Consider the following 22,077-nt stretch of genomic DNA (forward strand, 5'->3'; position numbering starts at 1 on the left):
CTTCAAGTTTAGTTACTAAATTAATTTTCTGCTACCAAGCCTGGTCTCCTGCATGTTGGACCAGTTCCTGACAAATCCATCCATTTCCATTTCTTTCATAGTTGTTATTCATTTTAAAGGTTTTTACGCTTCTGATCAGCTTATGTGACTCCAATAATGCTAGTTGTACCAGTTTTCTATGTAGCCTGCAGAGTAAGCTTTTTCTAAAGCTATGTCAGCTTCCCTCTCGACTCTTGACCTGGTCTGGCTGTTTAAACAGATTGGATATCAACTGGATGATCTCACCCTGTTATCTGTTCGCGTTTAGATTTTTGCTACTGTTGCTGAAGATTAATTAAATCTTGCCCAAAATCTTTTCCTCTGGTTCTGTGTGCTGCACTTAAGCCCCTCACAAGCATCTGATCTCTGGATAAACACTCTCGTGGCTGAGTGAAAGCACAGCAGAATGTGTTGGAAACACCTCCAGCTTCTCCAAGATCAGTGAGAACATCTTTACCTCTAGGCTTTGTAACACTGCATGAAAACATGACATATGGTCTTCAAGTCTCAGATCAAATACATTTGGGCTGTTTGGCATGTCAGTACAGCTGTGTGGCATGATTGAAAAGTTTTTTTTCTGTCACATTTTGTCACCTCTTGTTTTTTGACTTTATAATTTGCTTAAACAATTTATCTTTAATGAGAAAATTGTGGCAAAGCCTGATACCCATATTTTTTAAACAAATCCAATTTAACTTTTTACCAAAACTTTCATTACGATTCCACAATTAACCTGAAAGTGCAAAAAAAAAAACAAAAAAAAAACTAAATTCTAAGTCATAAATCTTTTCTATTTTTTACTTTAAAAAAATCATATAAATTGAGATCAGACTGGGTTTTTTAGGTTTCATAAGAAATACCAAAGATTTAGAGACAAAAAATCAATGTATAAGTCCAAAAGTAAAGCATAAACAAGGCCAAACTATAGGAAAACTAAATAGATACAGGCGAACCTTTGCTAAACAAAACAATATTCCAAGGATTTATTGATTAAGAAGCTTTACTAAATACATTTTTTTAGTCATTTTTGCCTCTTTCTGCCATTTTTTCAGTAACAGCCCAAAATATTAATCAAGGTATAGCCGATTAGTTTTTGCTTGTTTTAATAAACATTAAGGCTAACAAACTACGCTGAAGCAAATTTATCTAATGCCGTTTTTATTTATTGCTTGTTTATTTAGCAGCAAAAATAATAAGAACAAATGTTAAAAATATTATTTTCATGTGCAGCAAGTTTGAATTTACAAAGACAAAAACCAAAAGAGCTCAAATGTATTTTGGTGATGGAAATTGAACATAAAGATCTGAGGTCTTTGTGTCAGTAGGTTTTCGAGGTGTTTTTTGCTGCTTGATATTCTCAAAGAGCCGAACACTGCTCCACGTGAAAGTGCTGGTAAGTCTCTAGAGCAAGAGGACCAGACAGATCAGAGCATCATACACAAAGAAAAAGCTTTACAGCGAGGAAAAGAAAGGCTATCACAGCACTGTGATGTTCAAATCACAGAAAATGTGTTTAAACCAAAAATCAAAAGACCCCAGCAAAGGAAAGAATAAAGAGCGAACACGAGAGGATTCTTGTACCAACAGATTGACGACTCTCTTAACTCCACTGAAGGAAATCGCCAAATAAACATGCTGTCCACCCCTCGGATTACATTTACCTTAAAGGCCTTTAGCCGTCACCTGCTGTGTTTTGCACACAGATCCAGAGCGCTCTGCTGAATCATCTATGTTCAGCAGTTATGCATTTCCAGCCTGGCTCGGAAATAAAAGTCTCATTCACTGCAAAACATCTCTTCACATCTTTCCCAATGAGCCAAACATGCTCCAAATTGGATTCATGATCACAGTCAATTCTCGGTTGTCTCTGGCAATAAAGTCACCATAGGCATCTTGTAAATTTACTACATGTGACTGCCAAATGAAGAATGCTTCTTTTTTTATTCTGGCTTTCTGTTCTGTTCCCACCAAGGTTCTCATTATGCAGAAAGACATTTATTTTTATCTATTTATTAGGGAAAAGGCACATTAATGAACCTCTACCCAGACAGTGACAGATGTAAATATGCTGGTGAATAGCATTAATGCTAAATTCCATCCGTAGTCCATAGACAGGATTAAGCAAGAATTTAATTAGACTTTCAAAATGACCTTAGACTACAAGCACATCAACAAAACTATGCAGCGCTGAGAGGTTAAAATCAAGACATGAGATCACATTAAAGCACATATAATGGCAGTTTTATAGAAGCGTATTGCGTTCAATTAAAAACAAGGGAAAAAAGGGGGGGGTCTTCCTTCCAATTTTTTTGTGTCTAAAGGCCTGTTCACACCGGGACGAATTTCGCCGGCGATTTTCGCCGACGTTTAACGCCTCGTGACTAAACAAAGGGCACCAATGTGAGTGTGCACACCGACCCGAAAAAACGCCACGCGCCAAAGCGTCAAAAAAAAAAAAATGCCTCGGGTTCGTTTTTTTTTTTTCGACGCGTGGCGTCGAAATCTATTCGACCAATGAGAATGGCGCTTTTGCACACATGTCTGGAGCTTCTGAAGTTACAGTAAAACACAACTTGGGGGCACTCAAACACTAAACTGCCTTTCTGAGCACATATACCAGCGAAGAAGATAGACGCCAAGTAGCGTCTACACTGCCGCGAAGAAATAATGACGGACATTCTAAAACATCCCTGAACCAAGCACCAGTTGGAGCTACTGATGCTTGAAATATTCATGTTTTCTTTGTATGATTCTGACAAGCGCGTAAATACTTGCTCTCTTCTTCTGAGTGAAAAGCGACTTTAAGAATCGTAAAGTTGTGCAGCGCCACCTTGTGTACAGGAGTATTTCTGTTTACATTAAGCGCCATCTAATGTCAGGGAATGAAATTGCATGTTCGCTCGGCTCATCGTCAGCGAAAATCGCCTGGGTGTGAACACAAAAAACGTGGCGAAAAACGCTGGCGAATAACGCCTGGCGAATATTCGTCCCGGTGTGTACGGGCCTTAACACAAAAATAGGCCACAATGTGTCCGTGCCACAGATACGTGTCTGTTTAAGTTTATGTGCTATGAACTGTTTTCTTTTTCTTTTTTGGTGATGCAGAAAATGATCCGTCTCTTCTAAGCTGTTAGGTTTGGCTTGATGCAGGTGAAGCTGCAGGGGCAGGCAATAAGGTCCATGAAAACACCCCAGACAAACATGATTAGATCTCATCATAAATATTATTTAAAAAAAACATCAAATACTCATTATTGTTGTAACAAACTACACAGAAATCCCTAATATAATTACTGTTTCTCTTATAGTGGACCAGCGTGTTCCGAGTAGCCTAATGCAAGTTGTAGACATGTCCTTAATTCTTCGCTTTAGGACAAGACTCCTTAAAAAACATGTATCAAAAAGTTAGAAGAAATATCTCAAACAAAAAAATTGTATCTATAATGTAAATATCTTTTCATGATTTCTTGGCTGCTTTGTGCCCAATATTGTCATCAGAATTGACTCACAAACAAAACTACTTCATACTGGTCAATATAACTACTTCCAACCTTTTTCTTTGTAATGTTTGTGAATAAAGTAAGTTGGATACTTTACTTCAGAGACAGCAGAGACACTAGAAACAGGTGGGGGGGGGGGGGGCATTCTGACCATCAGGTATTACAAACCCACCCCACAGACTCAACTCAACCCCCGCTGGATCATCTTAACACCTTCTTTGCCCGCTTTGAGTCAGACAACAGCACCCCAGCACAGAAGACTCTTCCTCCTCCCAGTGACCTGGTGCTGATGCTATCACATGACAGGAAGACCACAGCTGTTCGTGTCAGCAATAACATCTCCAGCACCATCACAATGAACACAGTCACCAAAAGACATTTTTCTCTGTGCTTTATATCACATATGCAGTGCCGTATAATTAATAAATTCAGCTGACTGACTTGACTTGACTACTTTAAAAAAAGTAAGTATGGAACTGCAAAAAATGTTTAAAATAAACATTTCTGATGTTTCATATGTAATGTCGGTAACCTGAGAGAGTTCCTGCTGTACCACAGCCCTTTTACCACTATGGGGTAAAAGGGCAAGACCAGCAACCAGTCAGATCTGATGTTGCAGTTCAGTAAAAATAAAAATATTGGAATGAGTCAAATGCATAAAAATTACTCACTTGAGGAAATGGGAGTCATTGCCAAATGTGGCCCCAGAATGACCTTTGTGCTGCAGGGCCCTGTCAGAAAACGTTATCCCGAGTCCTTTCCTTACAAAACATCACCCTGATGTGATAATGTGTCAGAGGAAGCAGAAAAAGGACTTTACAGTTTGTCAAGAAGGATTGACAGAAAAAAAAGAGTAACACAGAAAAGCTCATTATGGCTTGTGCATTAAATTGCACTTAATCTGTATTAGTAATAAGGAGATTGAAAAGGTGGGGATGCATATTAGGGCCACTGTGATTTTGGGACCTTTACAAATGCACACATATTCTTTAAGTGACTGCAGGCTGACTGAAGCACAAGCCTTCTCTTACGCAGCCATCTGCTGTGTGGGTGGACAGAATACAAACATATAAACGCTGGGGGGGATTTATATAAATGAAGTAAATACTAGTAATATATAGATGCTATAGAGACATTCCCCTAAACAACATTTGTGTTTCCATCCACAAAAAGTCCATAAAGGTGATTTCTGTTCTATGATGAAACTTTTAAACCCATATTAGTAACAGACTGTTGTCCCGGCAAAAAGTTATTTTTATAATTATATCGAATTATGTTAATAAGGGATTTTGCATCTTGGTAAGAAAATATGCAGAGTATTATTTTATCGTATTTATCGGATTATGTGTCTAAGATGTTAAACCAAAGCTCAGTGTTGTCAAGTTTTGTTGGGTAAAAATATGTTTTTTTTTTTCTAAAAGAGGACAAATTCGATAATAAAATAGTTTTTTTTTTACTGTTTGAAAGTTTTTTAAGATAATGATGACACTATGAAAAATGCATCATGCGAGTCCTAGAAAATCAATGACAAACAAATCTGGTACGGTATTTTGAAATCCAGACATAAAAAAAACAAAAAACAAATTCTTGTTCTTGATGTGTTCAAACCTTTTGCAAAGGGGGCCAGATTTGGTGAAGTGAAAATGTCTGACGGTAAACCATTTGACCTGACATTTCTAGACTGTTTTAATAATATTAAATGCAAATAAAATATTTTATAACAATTGATGGCATTTTCCTACTTTTCATTTCTTCACATAGAAAAAAAATGCATCCAAGTACATTTTAACCAAACTTATTGTCAATTTGTTCATCATTTGCACTGTTAATCCCTAGTTTGCTTGTCGTACTTGGCACGTCTTGTCTGGTAGTCCCTCTTGATATTAAACTTGTTGAAAACAGCCACAGTCTCATGACATTAGAGAAGGTAGAGTTGTTCCATATTTCACTGAAAAAATCTGCCAATGTCCACTTGTCCTGTCAGCATTTCTTTTTTATTTACAGTTCACATTTTAGAAATGTGTTAGAAAGTGTTATGGAATGGTCGCACGACAACAATGCCACAGGTTTACGACTTTTTTAGGCAAACACAATCAGGAAATTGTAGAAAATGCTGGGGGCCGCAAATTGATTTTATGAAAGGAGCCTGCGAGTCTGTTGAAATTTTAATCAAGCAGCATTTGGCCCACAAGCCAGACTCTGGTCATGCCCGCTTTAAACCGAAAGCCCAGAAAAATAGTACAGTTTTGCCACCATTGAACTAAATTACTGCAAAACCCCGAAGACGTAAAAACAAAACATGTTTGTGTCAAACCTTCAACTCTTCCTAATCAGCGGGTTTCTTCCAGCTCCAGTTCTTCCTAAAAGCTCCTCCAGTATTTCAGACTGTGTCAGAGGGTCTGAGTTGTTGGAAATAAGCTCCAATTTTAAATAATAGCAAACTAAAAGTTCAATAAACTCAACTCTTCAAGAGCAGTGACAGTTACTTTCAGAAAAAGGTTTTGGATAACGGCGGAGATGCAGATGACTGCCAGCTTACTAAACCTAGTCTCACCAACAGATACCATTTTCCACAGTTGAGTCATTGTGCAATAATAGACACAACATTTTTTTTACTGTGGGAAATGTCAAGTTGTGATGCTTAAATCATGATTTTACAGCAAAATCTATGAACACACATTTCTACTGTGACATTTTGATAATTTGAGCAATTATTTAAAAGAAATACTTCATTTGCATTAAAATAATTAGTATTTGACTTTTAATTTATTCCCTCTGTGTTTATTTAGTCTTTGAGACAAAAAAGAAAAAAATGGTCAGATGACGAGACAGGAAAACTGATTATGATGCTTCAACCATGAAATGTGCCAAGAGCGTCCACTCAGCTGGTTTTGTCCCTAAAATGTCAACAGATTGACATTTACATTATGCAGGACTTTTTCTTCTCTTTTTGTTTTCCTTTTAAGTTTCCGATTAGAGGATTCGTGCTGACATTTCCATAAAACTAATCTCTGAGCAGCTTTAATAAATTCTTAAATCTATTTCCGTTGTGCAAAACGTGCCACAGAAACCTGTGCATGTATGTGTGAAGGCTTGTGTTTTTACACTCACCTCTCTCCACTGTTTGGTTTCAACACCCTGCGTGTAGAGCACACACACTAGGAAGAAGAACATAGTTCAAATGTACAGAAAGAAACTACACTCCTGCAAATACACAAAAAGGTGTCACAAAAACAACAACAAATAGAAAACAAAAAGCAAAATTGTTTTTGCAGCATACTCACTTGGATCTGACTTTGAGAATGTGTCTTTATCAAGCAGATGCCTGAAAAAGAAACAAGAGCACAGGTGTTATTCAGTTGGACAAATATTTACCACACAGCTTGAAGCAATTCTAGTAAAAGGGAGAATACTCCTTGTAAACATATTTAAAGATGCATTTGTTAATTTCACTGACATTTTCCTTTTAAATATTCTGTCTTAAGTCGATGAATATAAATATTTACCGTATTTTTCAAAGACCCAAATAACTAATCTATTCTTTTCTGAGATTCCACATACTTTTTTCTTATTTACCCACTCTGTTTTGTCATTTAGCAAGAATTTTATTTCTTTTTTATTCATTTCTTTATTCATTTATTTAAATGTAAATAAAAAGGCATGTACAATTATTAATTTAAGTAAGTTTTTTGCAGAAATTCTGTAAATTGCTTTGGAACAAAATCGAAAATGTCATGTGGTACTTAGATCAGTTAACTGCACAAGAAGAACACCCAAGTTTATCCCTTGTGCTATCTTAGTTAACCCAACTCTTACATTGACATGTTCTCCCTACCATGATAAAGGTGGAAAGATTTCATGTAATCCATGGACACCAGTGAGGTTCACAAATCATTGAAGAAAAAAAGTTAAGAGCACTGTCTAGTGGGTCTAGATGACCCAACTCCCAATGGTTAAGTGCCTAGGATAGCACAAGGGTTACAGACATAACCAGTCGTGCATAAGAAAGTAGGTAAACTTAAAACTTGCAGTAAACAAAAAGATGGCTATTTAAAGTGCTTTAATTTCAGTTCAGTGGCTGAGGAATGTCTCACATCCATGATTGGTTGAAGAAATATTATCACACCTGAAAACAGCTGAAGGAAATGAATCAAACCCCACAGAGATAAGCTGTAATAAACTTTAAATTAAATGTGAAGCAACCTTCAGCATGAGAAGAAAACCAATTGTCCTTCATCCCCTTAACATCATTTTTTCTAATACTGGATTCTTTGTGCTGTCATTTTGATCAGTTTGGATGCTGACAGCCGAATGAGAAAAAAAAAACACAGTAGAAAGAATTTGAACTCTTTAAAGAATAGAGAAATACGGAACAAGTTTTAAAAATGTAGGTGGCAACAAAAAGTCTTTACTTTCTGCGGTGACACGCAAACGCGATCCCTGATACGATTTCTATCAGAACCAAAGTTCTTAAAGGCAAACCTGTTTTACTGTCCCATACATTAGTACTTTAAAGCTTGGAGGTTTAGAACTTTTTAGATTCAATTTGTCCGAATCTTTAGAGAAGCTTCATAATATGGTTTTAGTAAAAAAGAAAAAAAAGGGAAAGAAAAGACAAAATCAGTTGGAGACCAGCTGAGGTTAAGGTTAGTAAGATCAATATTTAGTCTCTTCTGCAAACATGGAAGAAAAAAGCAAACGTAAATATATAAACATGTAAAGTGAGTGCTGATGGGTTTCATTCAAAGTTTTATTTTTAAACTTAGACCAAATATGGCCTTATGTTTGTAAAGAGGTCTACGAATGATGTCATTTTCCAATTTCTGCTTTATTCTTACGGGTGTTTTCAGACTGGACACATTTGGTCCACTTAAAGTGAGTCATAAGGTGAACATATTTTCATTCTGAATGCACCCAAGCGGACCCTGGTCCGGGTCCAGGAACTGCTTTCTCACACATCTTTCAAGGTGGTCTTGGTTTTCACACACTCTGTCCTTGGAGCAGAACAACTGGACCAAAACAGCCACCGTAGCCGGTGGTCATGTAATGTATACAATGTAGGAATAAAGCAACTGGTAAGTTGCAGAAAAATGAAAAAAGTAAAACGATTTTCATGTTGAAACAGGGTCCAAATTTCTTTTTGTTAGAACGTTTATTTTAACAACCATGTAAACGTTTCTTAAATGCCCCCCCCCCAAAAAAAAGTCCAACCCATGGGCCAAATGCAGCATGAGGGTCCTGTCGTAAAATAAATAATATGCAGCACACAGCTATTTGTGGTTATCTGAATTACGTTTTAACCCATAGCAAAACTGTTGTGATGTCAAAGGTTCCTGTCTAACATCATCTGTTGGTTTGTGCATCACCAAAGCAAACAGGAAGGAGCTCAAAGCTGAACCTTGTTGCAGTCCCACCTCAAACCTCTAAATCACATCTCACCCCTGACTTCCAGCTCTCACACGTCTGAAAACCTCCAACGTTTTTCTCTGCCACTCCACACTTTCTTGGTATCCTTCTGGATTCTTTCTGTATGGATCTGCCCTTTTTCCCCACTTATAAATCAACCAGAACACAGTTTGCTTGTTTGATATTTAACTTCAAACCCATGTGTAAAGTATTAGTATTAGTTATCTGTGTGACATCTGGTGTAATGTATTTTCTTTATCAGTTTTGGACGTGTGGAGATTAATTAGTGTTAGGTAAAGTATTATAACAAGTAAAAAAAGAAAATAGCCCCACTCAAGAGTGTGTCAGACAACAGCAATGCTTCTGAAAGTAAAACTTGTAACAATTGTACGTTTTATTTCATCTGCTTTTGAAGAATCAAAATTTTCCTTCAAGTTTTCATCCTGACTTTGGAATAGATTTTTTGATCTTTAATTTAACCCCATTAGTGTCAAAAGACGCAATGCCTTTCATTGTGTTGTAACTCTCCGGAGGGCCTCTTGGCTCAGAGCTGTACAGGTCTTTCATCTAAGACAACAGAGAACAATTCATCACTCTCTGACAGCTGAGAATGAGGTGTTTACCTCTCTGGAAGTGTTTTCGCTACACAAAGGCCGGAACATGGTTTGTCTGGAACATAAGGGAGTGAGCACGCATGGTGGTCTTGTACATGTCTGAATTCTGGACATTTTATGTTGTGTTGTACTGACCGCAAAGTGGCAGGTGCCCTTTGTGTGTGATGGTGTTCCACCCTCCACCCCATGCACACTTTTGTTTCCTGTGGCTTCAATGACTTAAGTTTACATTTTCAAAGTTTCCTTTACATTCTCAGATAGGATGGACAGATTTCTTTGAGTTAAAGTAAATGGTAAATGATGTATACTTATATATAGCGCTTTTCTACCCTTACCATTCACCCATTCACACACACATTCACACACTGGTGGCGGCTCCGCTGCCGAACACTGGCGCCAACCTTCCACCAGGGGCAAGGTGGGGTTCGGTGTCTTTCCCAAGGACACTTCGACGTACAAGGCGGGAATCGAACCTGCAATATTACGATCATGGGTCGACCGCCCTACCGCTGCACCACGGCCGCCCATAACGTAAAGTATAGACATTTTAGTTTAAAGCACATCCTTGGATACTTTTGCACAGTTTAATCTGTTTTTTTGAGTTTATCAGTTTAATTAATGCCACCTGTTCTGAGTTAGCAGTGATGGCGAGGATGCTGGTGGTTTTGGGATTGGCTGAGTTCCGCTGCAGGAGCTGAGAGGTGAGATCTGGCCAAACGAACCAACACAAGAAGCACAGCCCTTATGAACACAAGCCAAGCCATTGGGCAGGTGCCATCAACCCAACGTTTCTGGGGGAGGAATATGGGACTTGTGAGTTTTTATTTTTTTATTTAGTTCAGCTGGGTTCCCATGCAATTGTGTTGGCTATTATTGTGTACGTTTATGTTTCCACATTAAGTCCAAGTCTTGTATCTCATCTTTCAGTCTTCAGTATTATTACTATTTTAACCTTGTTCAGTCCAACAGATAAGAGCTTAAAGTCTCTAGTATTGGACAGATGTTAAATGTTACAATAAGGGGTTAGGCAGCTTCTGACACACAATGTGAATTTCTGTATAAACCCATTTGTGTTTAGGCTAAACTTTTATTTTTATCATGCTTTGTATTTCTATTTGTATTTATATTTGGACCAGACAAAGTTTAGCTTGGGGTGGCAAAATTGTCACACTTTATTTTTACAAATATTTTAAAACAGATTTATTTAAACTCTACTAATAAAAGCTCAACCCTTGCTCAAACCTTAAACGTAAATAACATAAAAAAGGAGAATTCACAAAACATCCAAGATCAAATCAAATTGTGATGAACCGTGTGCAAAAACCTTCATACACATGTCTATGCAGACACACAGAGTAAAATACAGATCAACTCACACGTGCACATATCAAGCATATATCATTCCAGCATGCATACAGACATCTAGTTTTTAACCCTTGTGCTATCCTAGGCACTTTAACGTTAGGAGTTGGGTCATCTAGACCCACTAGACAGTGCTCTGAACCTTTTTTCTTCAATGATTTGTGATCTTCACTGGTGTCCATGGATTACATGAAATCTTTCCACCTTTATCCACCTTTGTCATGGTAGGGAGAACACGTCAATGGAAGGGCGGGGTCATAGGATAGCACAAGGGGTAAAAGAGTGAGCGGTCACTTGTGTACTGTTTGTTGTAGTGAACAATGATGCTACAAAATGTAGAAAGTACAACAAAAATTGAGTCACATGTGCGGTCACCCCCATGTCGAGCCCCCAGCACCCCCAAGACAGCCACAAGGAGAAGCAGACCAAGTGGATCACCAGTCCAGCCAGGGACCCTAGCTGCACCCGAGGTCCAGCATGAGACCCCACACAACCGAGAGTCCCACTAGCCCCAAATGAGGGGCCCGCCACCAAATTCTCACCCTGACTCTAGACATGAAGCAGGGACCACCCAAGGAGCGCCCACCTGGTGCCCAGGCATCATGTGCTGTGAGTTTAGCAGAAAGCAAAGGCCGGGGGGAAATACCACCATGCAGGAGGACGATGTGAGTTTAATAATTGTATTTTATTAATTTAATTCTTTTAATGAAAGTCTGTGTTGTTGCCGTTTTATCCTGATTGTTTTTGTGTCTGCATGTCCTGTAACTCCTTTTTGAGAAAAATAAGTTTTTTCTCAATCTGTTTTTGAATCAAGAAAAAGGAGAAATAAAAGAAATGGAACTGAGGTGGAGGTTTTATCTTTTTTATTGTCCCATAATGTTTTGAGTTTGCCCCCCATGTTCACAAAGTAGTCTGATCAGCGATGACTGTTCCCTTCTGTGTTGCGTTTGCAGGTCAGTTTAGTCAGTTTGACTTTGTTAGTTTCATTTGTTCAGGTGTTAAAGTCTTGTTAACTGCTTGAGTTGACTCTGTTCTTTTGACCTTTTATTTCTATGCTTTTGAGGAAAAAAAAAAACATAGTTTCCGTTTTTTGGGGGATAACATGCTGCTGTGCATGGCCACCCAGTGTCTTCAGAGTGAGTGATATTTGAGAAAGATGTGGATTTTCATCATAAATGCCTGTTTTGTCTTCGACTTTCATGCCCTTTTCATCTTTTTCATTACTTAATTTGCACCGATATTTGAAGGATCCAAATAACACTTCCATCGGGCTCACTTGACCTTTTCATAATTTCTTGTGGGGGGTTCAAATGTATCCAGTGTTATTACAGTCACTGTTTGTCCTTCTTTGCTTGGTCTCTAAAGTGACATGGGAGCCTTTAATCAGGGTCCTATGGCTTCGGAGCGCCTTTGATTCTTGTTTTTTGTTTATTTGTTGTTTTTTTCCTTTGCTGTCATAAGCCGTCAGATTTGTTCCTTCTGCCTGTTTTCATCTTTCCTTTGTTACAGCATTTCACCATTTCTCCCTCACAGTTTCTATGAGCGAGCAAATCTATCAATTTTTAATAAAAGTTCTAAGTGATTAGTTGTTGGTGATGCTTTGAGTCTATCCCAGGATGAAACAGCGTTATGGAGAACAAATCCAAAGAATCAGAATGATATTTTTAAAAGCAATCAAATATTTTTATTTTTTTCCTGCTTAAGAAAACGCATATCTCAAAAACCTGAATGTTTTGTTTCGTTTGTTTTGGTTTTAATCCGTTGCAAATGTGTTAATGTTAAGGGTTATTTTAAACCCCAACAATAATCAAATGGTGCATTAGCATGCAATCTGTGTCTCCTTGTTGCTGTGATTACTACTTGAGGTAGAAAAAAAAGATTTGGCAATATAATAAGTATGCACATTTGGTTATAGGTGGTTTTAAAACATCACACAACCAACAATTCCAATAAATACTGACATAAAAATCCAGAAAATATCTATAAATATAGCCCCTTGTAAACAGAATGAATTTTTGTATTTTTCTTCATCCAATAAATCTCTAAAAAACAAAAACATGTATCCTTCTTAAACAGTGTTTAACACCATAAACACACAGCATTCATACTATACTATAAGGGCGGCTGTGGTGCAGTGGTAGTGGAAGATTGCAGGTTCGATTCCCGCCCTGAATGCCCATGTGTCGAAGTGTGTGAATGTGTGTGCGAGTGGCTGAATGGGACTGTGACTGTAAAGTGCTTTGGGCTTTTGAGGAAGGTAGAAAGCGCTATACAAGTATCCGTTGTTTACCGTTTACCATACAATAACTTACTCCCATGGGTCCAAAACAATAAGACATTAAAAAACAAACAAGAAAAATACTAAATTAGAGACATTTGCAATCTGATTGGCTTGCAGGGTCACCAATTTGCCACTAATAAGAGGAAAATGCTGATTGTTTAAGTCGTTCAGACAAATATTAGTGTCAAAAGTCTGAGATTGTATTTTGACTATAGTTCCGTAGCACTCGTAGCGTGTCATTTGAGTGTATATTTGTCTATTATGAGACTTTAAAATTATTCTCAAGTCATAAGTGGGCAAAGGATTTTAACATCAGAAATTATGTAAATTAAAATTAATTTAAATCTAAACATCTTTACAGCCACAAATATTTTTGTGTTGTGCAAAAGCAGAAAATTAGTCTGCAGTTTTGTCAACAAACACTCATTTTGTTTGCCTATGTAACACAAGTGTGGAACAGCCCATGAAATGAAGGGATTGTGTTGAAAAAATGCTTTAGTTTTTCACATTTTTATGCAATCTTTTTGTTCAACCCATGGAAATAAAGCTGAAAGTCTGCACTTCAATGGCATCTGAGTTGTTTTATTCAAAATTTACTGTGGTAATGTACAGAAACAAAATGAGAAAGAATATGTCTCTGTCCAAATATTTATGATCCTGACTGTATGTCTTTATTCCTGGCTGCACGGGGGGGACCAATGTATTTTCATTAAGCTCAAGCCTGAGATGATAAACAAAAAAAAAATCCTTTCATTTTTATTTACAAAAAGCATTTATATTTTTCTATAATATTCGTTCTGAATTAGTAAATAAATCAAGTTTAATTGAACTGAAGAACTAAAAAGTTTGAGGCTGACCTTCATTCCTCTCCTTTCCAGAGCAAACCGTAATCCCTCTAGATGTTCCTCTACCTGCTCTCTGCTCTCACTGCAGATCACAGTGTCATCTGCAAACATCGCAGTCTACAGAGATTCCTACAGAGATTCCCGTCTAACCTCATCTGTTAGTTTGTCCATCACCACTGTAAAAAAAAAGGAGGTCCATTGAAACCATGCATGTATTCCAGTTTCGTAAAAGACACCAGAAGTTAAAGGTGAATCTCTTTAAATATATATGTATGTATGTATGTATGTATGTATGTATGTATGTATATACATATATATATAAAATAAAAATACAATTACATTAAATTTATAAAAACTAAAAATACAAAAGAATTTGAAAAATATGTCTCTATTTTTTCGGTAGCTGATTAATGCAATAATTCAATTTTATTAAAGCTTGCAGCTTTTGCAGCCACTTACTCTGTTTCAACTGTTCAACTTTTAAAAAGTCACACAAAACATTCATTGTTAAGTTTAATTTAGCCATCTAGTCATAATGTTTGTACCCACTCACTGTGCCAAACTGAGTCAGCTGCTTCGTCCCTCATTTTTATCTGTGTCATTTCCTACCCCTCTTTATCTGTTGGCCGTGCATTATCCCTCTAATGGTCAAACCATTATCTGGTATGCTAAGCATAGCCTCAAACTGCTTTCATCCCGTTGCCACTGCCCTTTGTTTTCCAATATCCCATCTAAACACTCTCGTGTCCTCAATCTGAGCAGCAGTTGGTTGCAGCCTTTTTTTGTCCTGGTTGGTAACTGTGAAACAACACAAACAGGTAGAAGGTCTCAGGCAGCAGGTTTGTGCACAAGCATGTGAAAGTGTGTGAACGTGTCATGCCATTGTTTCAGCTAAACTAGCATCTTGGTCAATGCTGCACAAAATCAACTGAATCGGGGATTTCATTGATACAATTAAGGTATTTCAATTTGCTAATATTAAAAATTACAATAAAGAGGTTAATTTTACACTTTTGGATTTGAAAAGTCCGTATTATTACTGTAATAATAAAATACTGTCTCAATACTGTTGGTTTCACTCAAGGAAAAGATTTTAGAGCAATCACGTTTTCAGAATGCAATGCAAAAATCACCTATTCTGAGAACAGGAGAACTCAAATATGCAACAGTTGGGTTTCTAAAGCAATTGCTAAAACGAAAAATAAGAGACATTATATTCACTCTTCTATTTTTGGCATAGTCATTTAAGACTTTTAAGGTTGCATTTAGAAGCTTCAGTGACGTGAATTTTTTTTAGTCATACATACATTTGTAGATATAATTATTTTTTCTCCTAAGAATGTGGTCCTCAGTTGGAAATGTGTTCTATCTTTTTGATAGAGCTGGCTGCGTAATCTACCGTTTAATGTACTTTTGTGCAACAGTCAATAAATCCACAAAAATGTTGTGAATCTATTGAAGCCTCTTTTCTTTACACAACCCAAAATTGCAGACATGTCCCCTCTACGTTGTTTTGGTCTTCTAAAATGATGTGTTTATGTGCATTTCTCAGAGTATTGAATGTGAATTAACTGCACAAACAGGTCATTTCAAGTCTGATTCAGAAGAAAGATCTTTGCATAGAATAATTGTTTTTAATCATTAAAGATTATTTTTAGTGTCATTTCATCATAAAAATTGAAGCACATTTTGTTGTTAAATCCAATTGAATAAAGGAATAGTATAATATGGAGTAGCTAAATAAATACAATGAAAATTTAAATAAAAGTTTAAATAAACAAACTAATTCCACCAAATTTTGATTCAATAATAATGGCTTGTTTGCAGTGGGAACACTGTTTCGCTAAAATGTCCTTCCTCAAGTAGGTAAGTGTATGTCTGGAAAGCAGAGACACACGTGAAAATGTGCGTCTTTGCATGCACACAGGCAGCAGACTTTTGACATGTGAATAAAAAATCCTGGTCAGCCACCTGCTGGACCTGCCCCACATACTTCCCTGCCTCTTCTCAGTGACAGGAGAAAACACCCATGCTGGGAAGATTGGGGTCTAAGGATGGAGACAGCTCTGCAGCTGCAGTTTTATTTCTATCCTAGGAGGTCCAGGGTAAAGAGAGTCAGCCATGTTCACTGTTCTGTTGGCTGCCATCATTCTTTGCAAAAATCAGCTCAAAAACCAGAAAGTGAAAGCTGACTCAGAGATTTTCATTGACGTCCCTGCAGAGATGGTTTAAAAAGTAAAACAGAACCAAGCAGGGTGTTGGACTAGCTCTTCAACATTGTTGACCCTCTTGTGTCTTTGCTTTAATTAATAGACAGTATGAGAAGTTGATGGTTACTGAAATTTAATAAGAGCTTTTATTTTGCCCACATTTAAAAGTGAACCAGGACTAAAGTGGCTCAAGTAGAAGGGCCAGGATTCACTTCAACTGATACAAGAGCCACCACCAGGGGTAGTGGGATAATTGCATTAAACTAGATTTTATTGCATAAGCTCAGCTGTAGTGAAGATAAAATCTTCTGCTGATCTATCTGAAGGAAATGGTAGATTCAAATATGTAGCAGACAGCAATTGCAGGCTTTACTACTACTGCTGGAGTCTGCAGGGCAGTAGTAAAGTGTTTGACTTTTCCTTTACTGAAAATGGCCACCGTTGCCTATTGTCTGAAAGATTTCTTCCTTAATGTTCATCTTTTAACACCTGTCTAGGAACGTGAACTGCAGATCAATTCTCCATTCAGCTGCAGAAAGCTTCAGGAGCTTGTTGGTAACCTTTATTTGGTGCTTCTCAGTTCCTTTGTAGTCGACCATGTCAGAGAAAACAATGAAGTAGTTATGCTACAGTCACAATTACACCTTCCTCAAGGGGAAGCATTGGCAGAATTTCATGCAGTCGCCTAATTTTTGAAAACATTTGGCGATGTCGTGAATGTAGATGGCTCTGATTGGAGGATGAATAAATGTCTCTGGACGGTGACCATCCACATCAAGTGCCACAGAAGGCCATTCTGCACTGCTAGTCATTCACAACTCAAATTCTTCTTCTTCACCCTTGTGGTACGTGTTGCTCGTCGTGTATGAGTACTGCAGAAAGCACAATGTTCTGTCTCAAGAGGTCTCAAGAGTCGCTGTGGTGCTATCATGCCATGATGAGTTTTGTGCAGCATCAATGCCAACTCTGTATGTATACGTGGCCAGGATCGCCAGGCCCTCGGCCCATGTTAACAGCCCTCCTGTAGTCCCAACACTGCCATGGACAATTCCTAACACTCAAGCGGTGACAAGCAAGGGGCCAGGGGGGTTGCAGTCCTAATCGACCCCGCCTGTCACTGGACTGCCACCGCCCAACCTCAAATTGTGCCTAAGCGGCCACTGACTGATGTAGACAAAAATCATCCAGTCACCATAAAATTTTACATTTTTCTTAAAACCTCCGTGGCCCCCATGCAACGCCTAAAAATGCAGCTGCCGCCTCCCGAGTACAAATGGCGCCATGCAGCCACCTGCCGGGTTTGCTGAAAATATTGCATTTAGGTCGCCACGCTGTAGCGGTTTGGGATCTGTGACCGTAGTCTTGGTCGTCTAAAAGAAAGGGATTGATGTTCTGAAGGAAAAATCAAAGATTAACTGGGGATTTGAGAAGTTTTCAGCTCAGATGTAGGTCGTTTTCATTTGTAAAGTTGGACTTTGGAGGGAACTAGTTTCCCCATCAATTCTGATTTGACTGTTTGTGACCACAGTTCCTCACTTCGGCAGCAGGGACAGTCAAGCAGACACAGTTAACTCGTCTTTTGTCTTTGGTGTCCCTGATGTTGGCTCTTTTTAATGTTTGTGTTTAATGGTTTACAGATAGCTGTGATAAAATCTGACATCAGCTCCCATGGCATGAAGAATGGTCAGCATTTTAAAGTTATTAGCTCAACCTGGCTAAGCAGCAGGTTCTGACCACTGCAGCGTTATGGTTCTGTCATTTATTCATATAAAAAGCAAAGCTTGTGTCCTTTTCACTCACTGGTTTTAGAGCCTACTATCTTATGGATTTTATTATAAAGTGCAAAATGCACAATGTTTTTTTATTCACTCAGGTTTTTGTAAATAATCAAAACCCGAATTTCTCTCACACTGCTCTTAAAAAGCTCAGTCTAATGTAGGCCATTATATTTTTGAGGGAGTAGACATTTCCCAGCACAGATGTAGGCACTACAAGCCTGTGTGGGACAGTGGTTAGCATGATTACACATTTATCCCACTCAGCTTTTTGTGTCTCTTTCTTTTGTTGTTTCACATGCCGGTTACGCAAGGTGCCCAATACATTTTAATCCTAAAAAATTCCTACTTTAAATAAAAATTCCTACTCTTAACTTTTTAAGGAGAGTTTAAGACGAGCAACAGCAGAAAACCTAGAACAGGGACATTTACATGCAAACTATTTCTGGGTAAAATGCCTAAAGGGGTCAATGTCGACAAATGATCACAATCTGGTGTTAAATAATGCCACTCAAAGCTAAACATAAAATATTTTTGCTGAGAAAGTAAACCTGTATTAATCAATTATTATCATTATAAATATATATTTAAGGTAATTCAAGATACATTTTTCCAGTCTACAAATGGTAAACATTTCACATTTCATGTTCATTTTACAACAAGAGAGAGATATAGCCAAAAAGAAATTGATGAAATGAAAGCACCAAGGAAACAAAAAGAACAACAAGCATCTTTTGAATGTGAACAAACGACTTCTGAGATAAACAAAGGTGTTCAACTGTTTCTGCCAAAAGACTGGTGTCTTCAACAGACTTTCCCTGTCAAGAGGTCCAGGCTATTATCTGACAGGACTGCAGTCTTCACTGATCAGAGCAATAAACTTGAAATAGATATACCATCTGCAATCACAACAAATCTGTGTTGAATGTAGCAAACATCCAGCAACATTTGAAAAACAAAAAAAGGTAAGAACTAGAAGGTAAAAACCCAACCTTGAAAGCAATATTGGAGCTATCTAGTGTACAAAACGAGGACGGAGGTGGATCTAGTCGTCTGCAAGTGGATGCAGAATGGGCATGGGAGCTTGTGGCCGCCCAGCGTATTTTCTACGCAACAAATCAGCTCTTTTCAAACTGCATTTTTTCATCTGCTCCTGATTCACAATTTAAATAAAGATTAACTAAGAAATGCTCATTTAAGCATGATCATCTTAATATGTGTCCTCCATCCTGAAAAAAATGCTACAAGGACATATTAGAACACTCTTTGAATTGGAGTGGGTTTTTAAAGGATCTAGAGAATAGAACTGCCCACAGAGCTCATTTTTGCAAAGGTGCAAGACAGTGAAACATTTTGCAGACTTCTGACAGAAGAGGAAGTCTTGGGTTGGAGAAATAAGGAATGGATGGATGACTTCTGGTAAAATATAGTTGACTGATATGATCAGAAATAACACTGCAACTTCAACTCCAGTTTAACCATATCTACTGTTGCATGAAAAAGTCCATAATTAGTCTATTTTGACACAAAGATGCATCTCTCTGATGTATAATTCAAATGCTGCATTGACTGGAGCTAAAACAGCAGCAGCAGCTTAGCTTGGGTAAATGTCAAAGTAGGTTTGCTGAAACAAAGCCTCATCAAAGCGTTTCTTTTATCACCACGTCAAGTGCAGCCCCCACAGCTTATGCCTTCTCTGCACACCAACCCAAAACAACAATGGTGCTGCCCTAAATTTGAGAGCAGTCCTCACCCTAAATTTTATGGCAAGATCTTCTTCTGATCGTTTGCAGCAGGAGCTCTCACATTAATTCAGTGAAACACAAACCGATTTTAATGGCTTTGAAAAGGCAGAAGCTTTGAGACTTCAGTCTTGTGAAAGCAGAATTTTTTCAGGCACAGTGTGGTAATTACTGTAAAATACAGCCCTCTAATGCCAAATGAGGTCCTCTGACTTCTTTCCCACAAGCAATGAATCTCTGCAGTTTTAGGTCACTCCCTTCTGCAAACCAAAGCAAGAAAAAGAGACAACAGAGTGCTGAAAATGTTGGGAAAATGACCTGAAAACACAGTTTAGAAGCTTTTTTAAATTAAATACGTTTAGCTGCTTTGCTCCTCAATAGATATTACTGGTACATAAGCTATTGCTGACAAACTGTTAAAAGCTGTTACAAAAATCACCATAGGTGTTTCGTAATCCATTTTAAAGGGATTGAAAAATCTACAGAGGCTTAAAATTCCATCTCCTTATGTAAATGAGGCTTTGTGAAAAGATAAGAGATGGCACAGATAAGGCAGGGCATGATTTGGATATGTATGCCTGTGAGCACAAGAGAATTTGTCAAATCATCAGGGCATTAATGTAAGGGAAAACCAAATGTTAAGCATGAGAGCAGAGCAGCAGAAATGTGTCAGAGAACCTGCGAGTGAGACAGAGTCAGAAAGAGGGAGGAAGTGAAGCCCCCTCAGAGATTATATTAGACTGATTACTGTGGAGCTCTTTTTGCTCGGAGAAGAAACAAGCACCTGTTATTGCAGATGCACCGACACCACTGACTTTATTTACAGAATTCTGACACAAACCACAGTAATTAGACAAATCCTTTCCTCTAACCTGCGGGAGACGTCTCTGCTCTCCAGCTCTGACTGCTCCGAGTGCAGGTAGAGAGGAGCATGATGAGAAGTATCTGGGGATGAGTGGCTTTCTTTGAAGACTTGCATATTGAGCTGATGAGATTCTTAGCTTGGAACAAACCACAAACCAGCGTAGAGGCTTTCACAGTCCATCGTGTTAAACTTTTGGAGCCTGGAATGTACCGCTTTATTGCAAATTTTAAGCAACAATGTGATATAAATTGTGCAAAAAATTGAAAAAAAAATGCTGCATCTCAGTCACAGAAGAGTTTAAAGGCTGCAGGTAATTCATAGTTACCGCTTTGAGAACAAACAGCTCTCATCTGGAGCGGTTCCTCGGGGTCCAGAAGATCCCTCAGTGGGCAACCGCCTGCAGCAAGAAGAATTGTAGCCTCAACCACAGACCGCCATGCATCTGCCGGAATTCATCTTTCTTTTAAAGCAAAAAGGATAAGGGACATCTCTTTTAGGAGACCACGTTTATTCATCTCTATCGCAGGCGGATCAAATGCATCAGGGGTTCGGATGGGACTCACTCAAAAAGTTGCACAACAGAAATGTGTTCATGCAAACGATGATGGAAACTGTTGAGGTAGAGTGAGCTGAAGCAAGAGATCCTCCAGCTGCTTGGCTTTAATTACTGCCCTACTCACTGTTAAATAATGCTTCCAGCTCAGAATTCCCTGGAAATTTGTATCCAAGAAAAGACTGCATGTGTGTCAGTGCAAAAGGTGGACAGTGAGGGTGTATTTTTCTTGACCATGGAGAGGAGTTAGTGGGTGTGGGATGAGTCTATACTGAATAAATACAACACATGCATCAAGATTGACCTCCTGCTTGCACTCAAAGTAACAGCCCAGGGGGAAGGAGTTCATTTTGGTTTGTGTTAATACAGGGAACAGAAGTGTTTTTTTCTGTGTTCATTACAGTAGTTATTTTGTGCAAAACTGCTGAAATAAAGTAAATTCAACACAAAAGGTTTAATCATTTTAGAAACTTAAAGTTTTCCCTCTGTGTTTAAAAACCAAGAGACTTTTGCTGTGACCATTTTTGCATTTAAAATAGGTTTCATGACCAACGTTAGCTCAACCAGCCTCAAATAATTGTTGTTTGTAACCATTGACTGTCTGTCTACAAGAACTGGACTGAGCGAGTCTGATGCCACTCATGGAAAATGGCTTTTAATCTAGCTCCAACCAAACAAAGTCAATTCAATTTTTTTGCATCACGCTGTTGCCGTGTTGGAGTCAGACTTTGTCAGTAAGCAGTGATTCGTCCAAGTCTGTCAGTCAACGTTTCTATGGCAACCATTCTCACCTATTGGGAGTGAGCTTGTTGGAAATCCGCACCCTTAATGCTTGAAGCAGACTACACAAAATCTGTCAAACATTCAAAGCAATAATCTCGGGGC

General features: G+C 38.2%; 1 protein-coding gene across 2 annotated transcripts in view; it reads right to left on the reverse strand.

Moving 5' to 3' along the window:
- Positions 1–22,077, reverse strand: part of cpne5b (copine Vb) — a 172,174-nt gene that overhangs the window by 133,684 nt on the left and 16,413 nt on the right. For both annotated transcript variants that reach the window (XM_011475541.3, XM_020703540.2), the window contains exons 3-4: positions 6,824–6,864; positions 6,651–6,697 (exon numbers count right to left, since the gene is read on the reverse strand). In XM_011475541.3, the coding sequence (XP_011473843.1) occupies positions 6,651–6,697; positions 6,824–6,864 (88 nt within the window). The remainder of the gene's footprint in view (positions 1–6,650; positions 6,698–6,823; positions 6,865–22,077) is intronic.

This window comes from Oryzias latipes, chromosome 5, assembly GCF_053564925.1.
Source record: "Oryzias latipes strain Hd-rR chromosome 5, Olatipes_Hd-rR_3.1".
Classification (NCBI taxonomy): Eukaryota; Metazoa; Chordata; class Actinopteri; order Beloniformes; family Adrianichthyidae; genus Oryzias; species Oryzias latipes.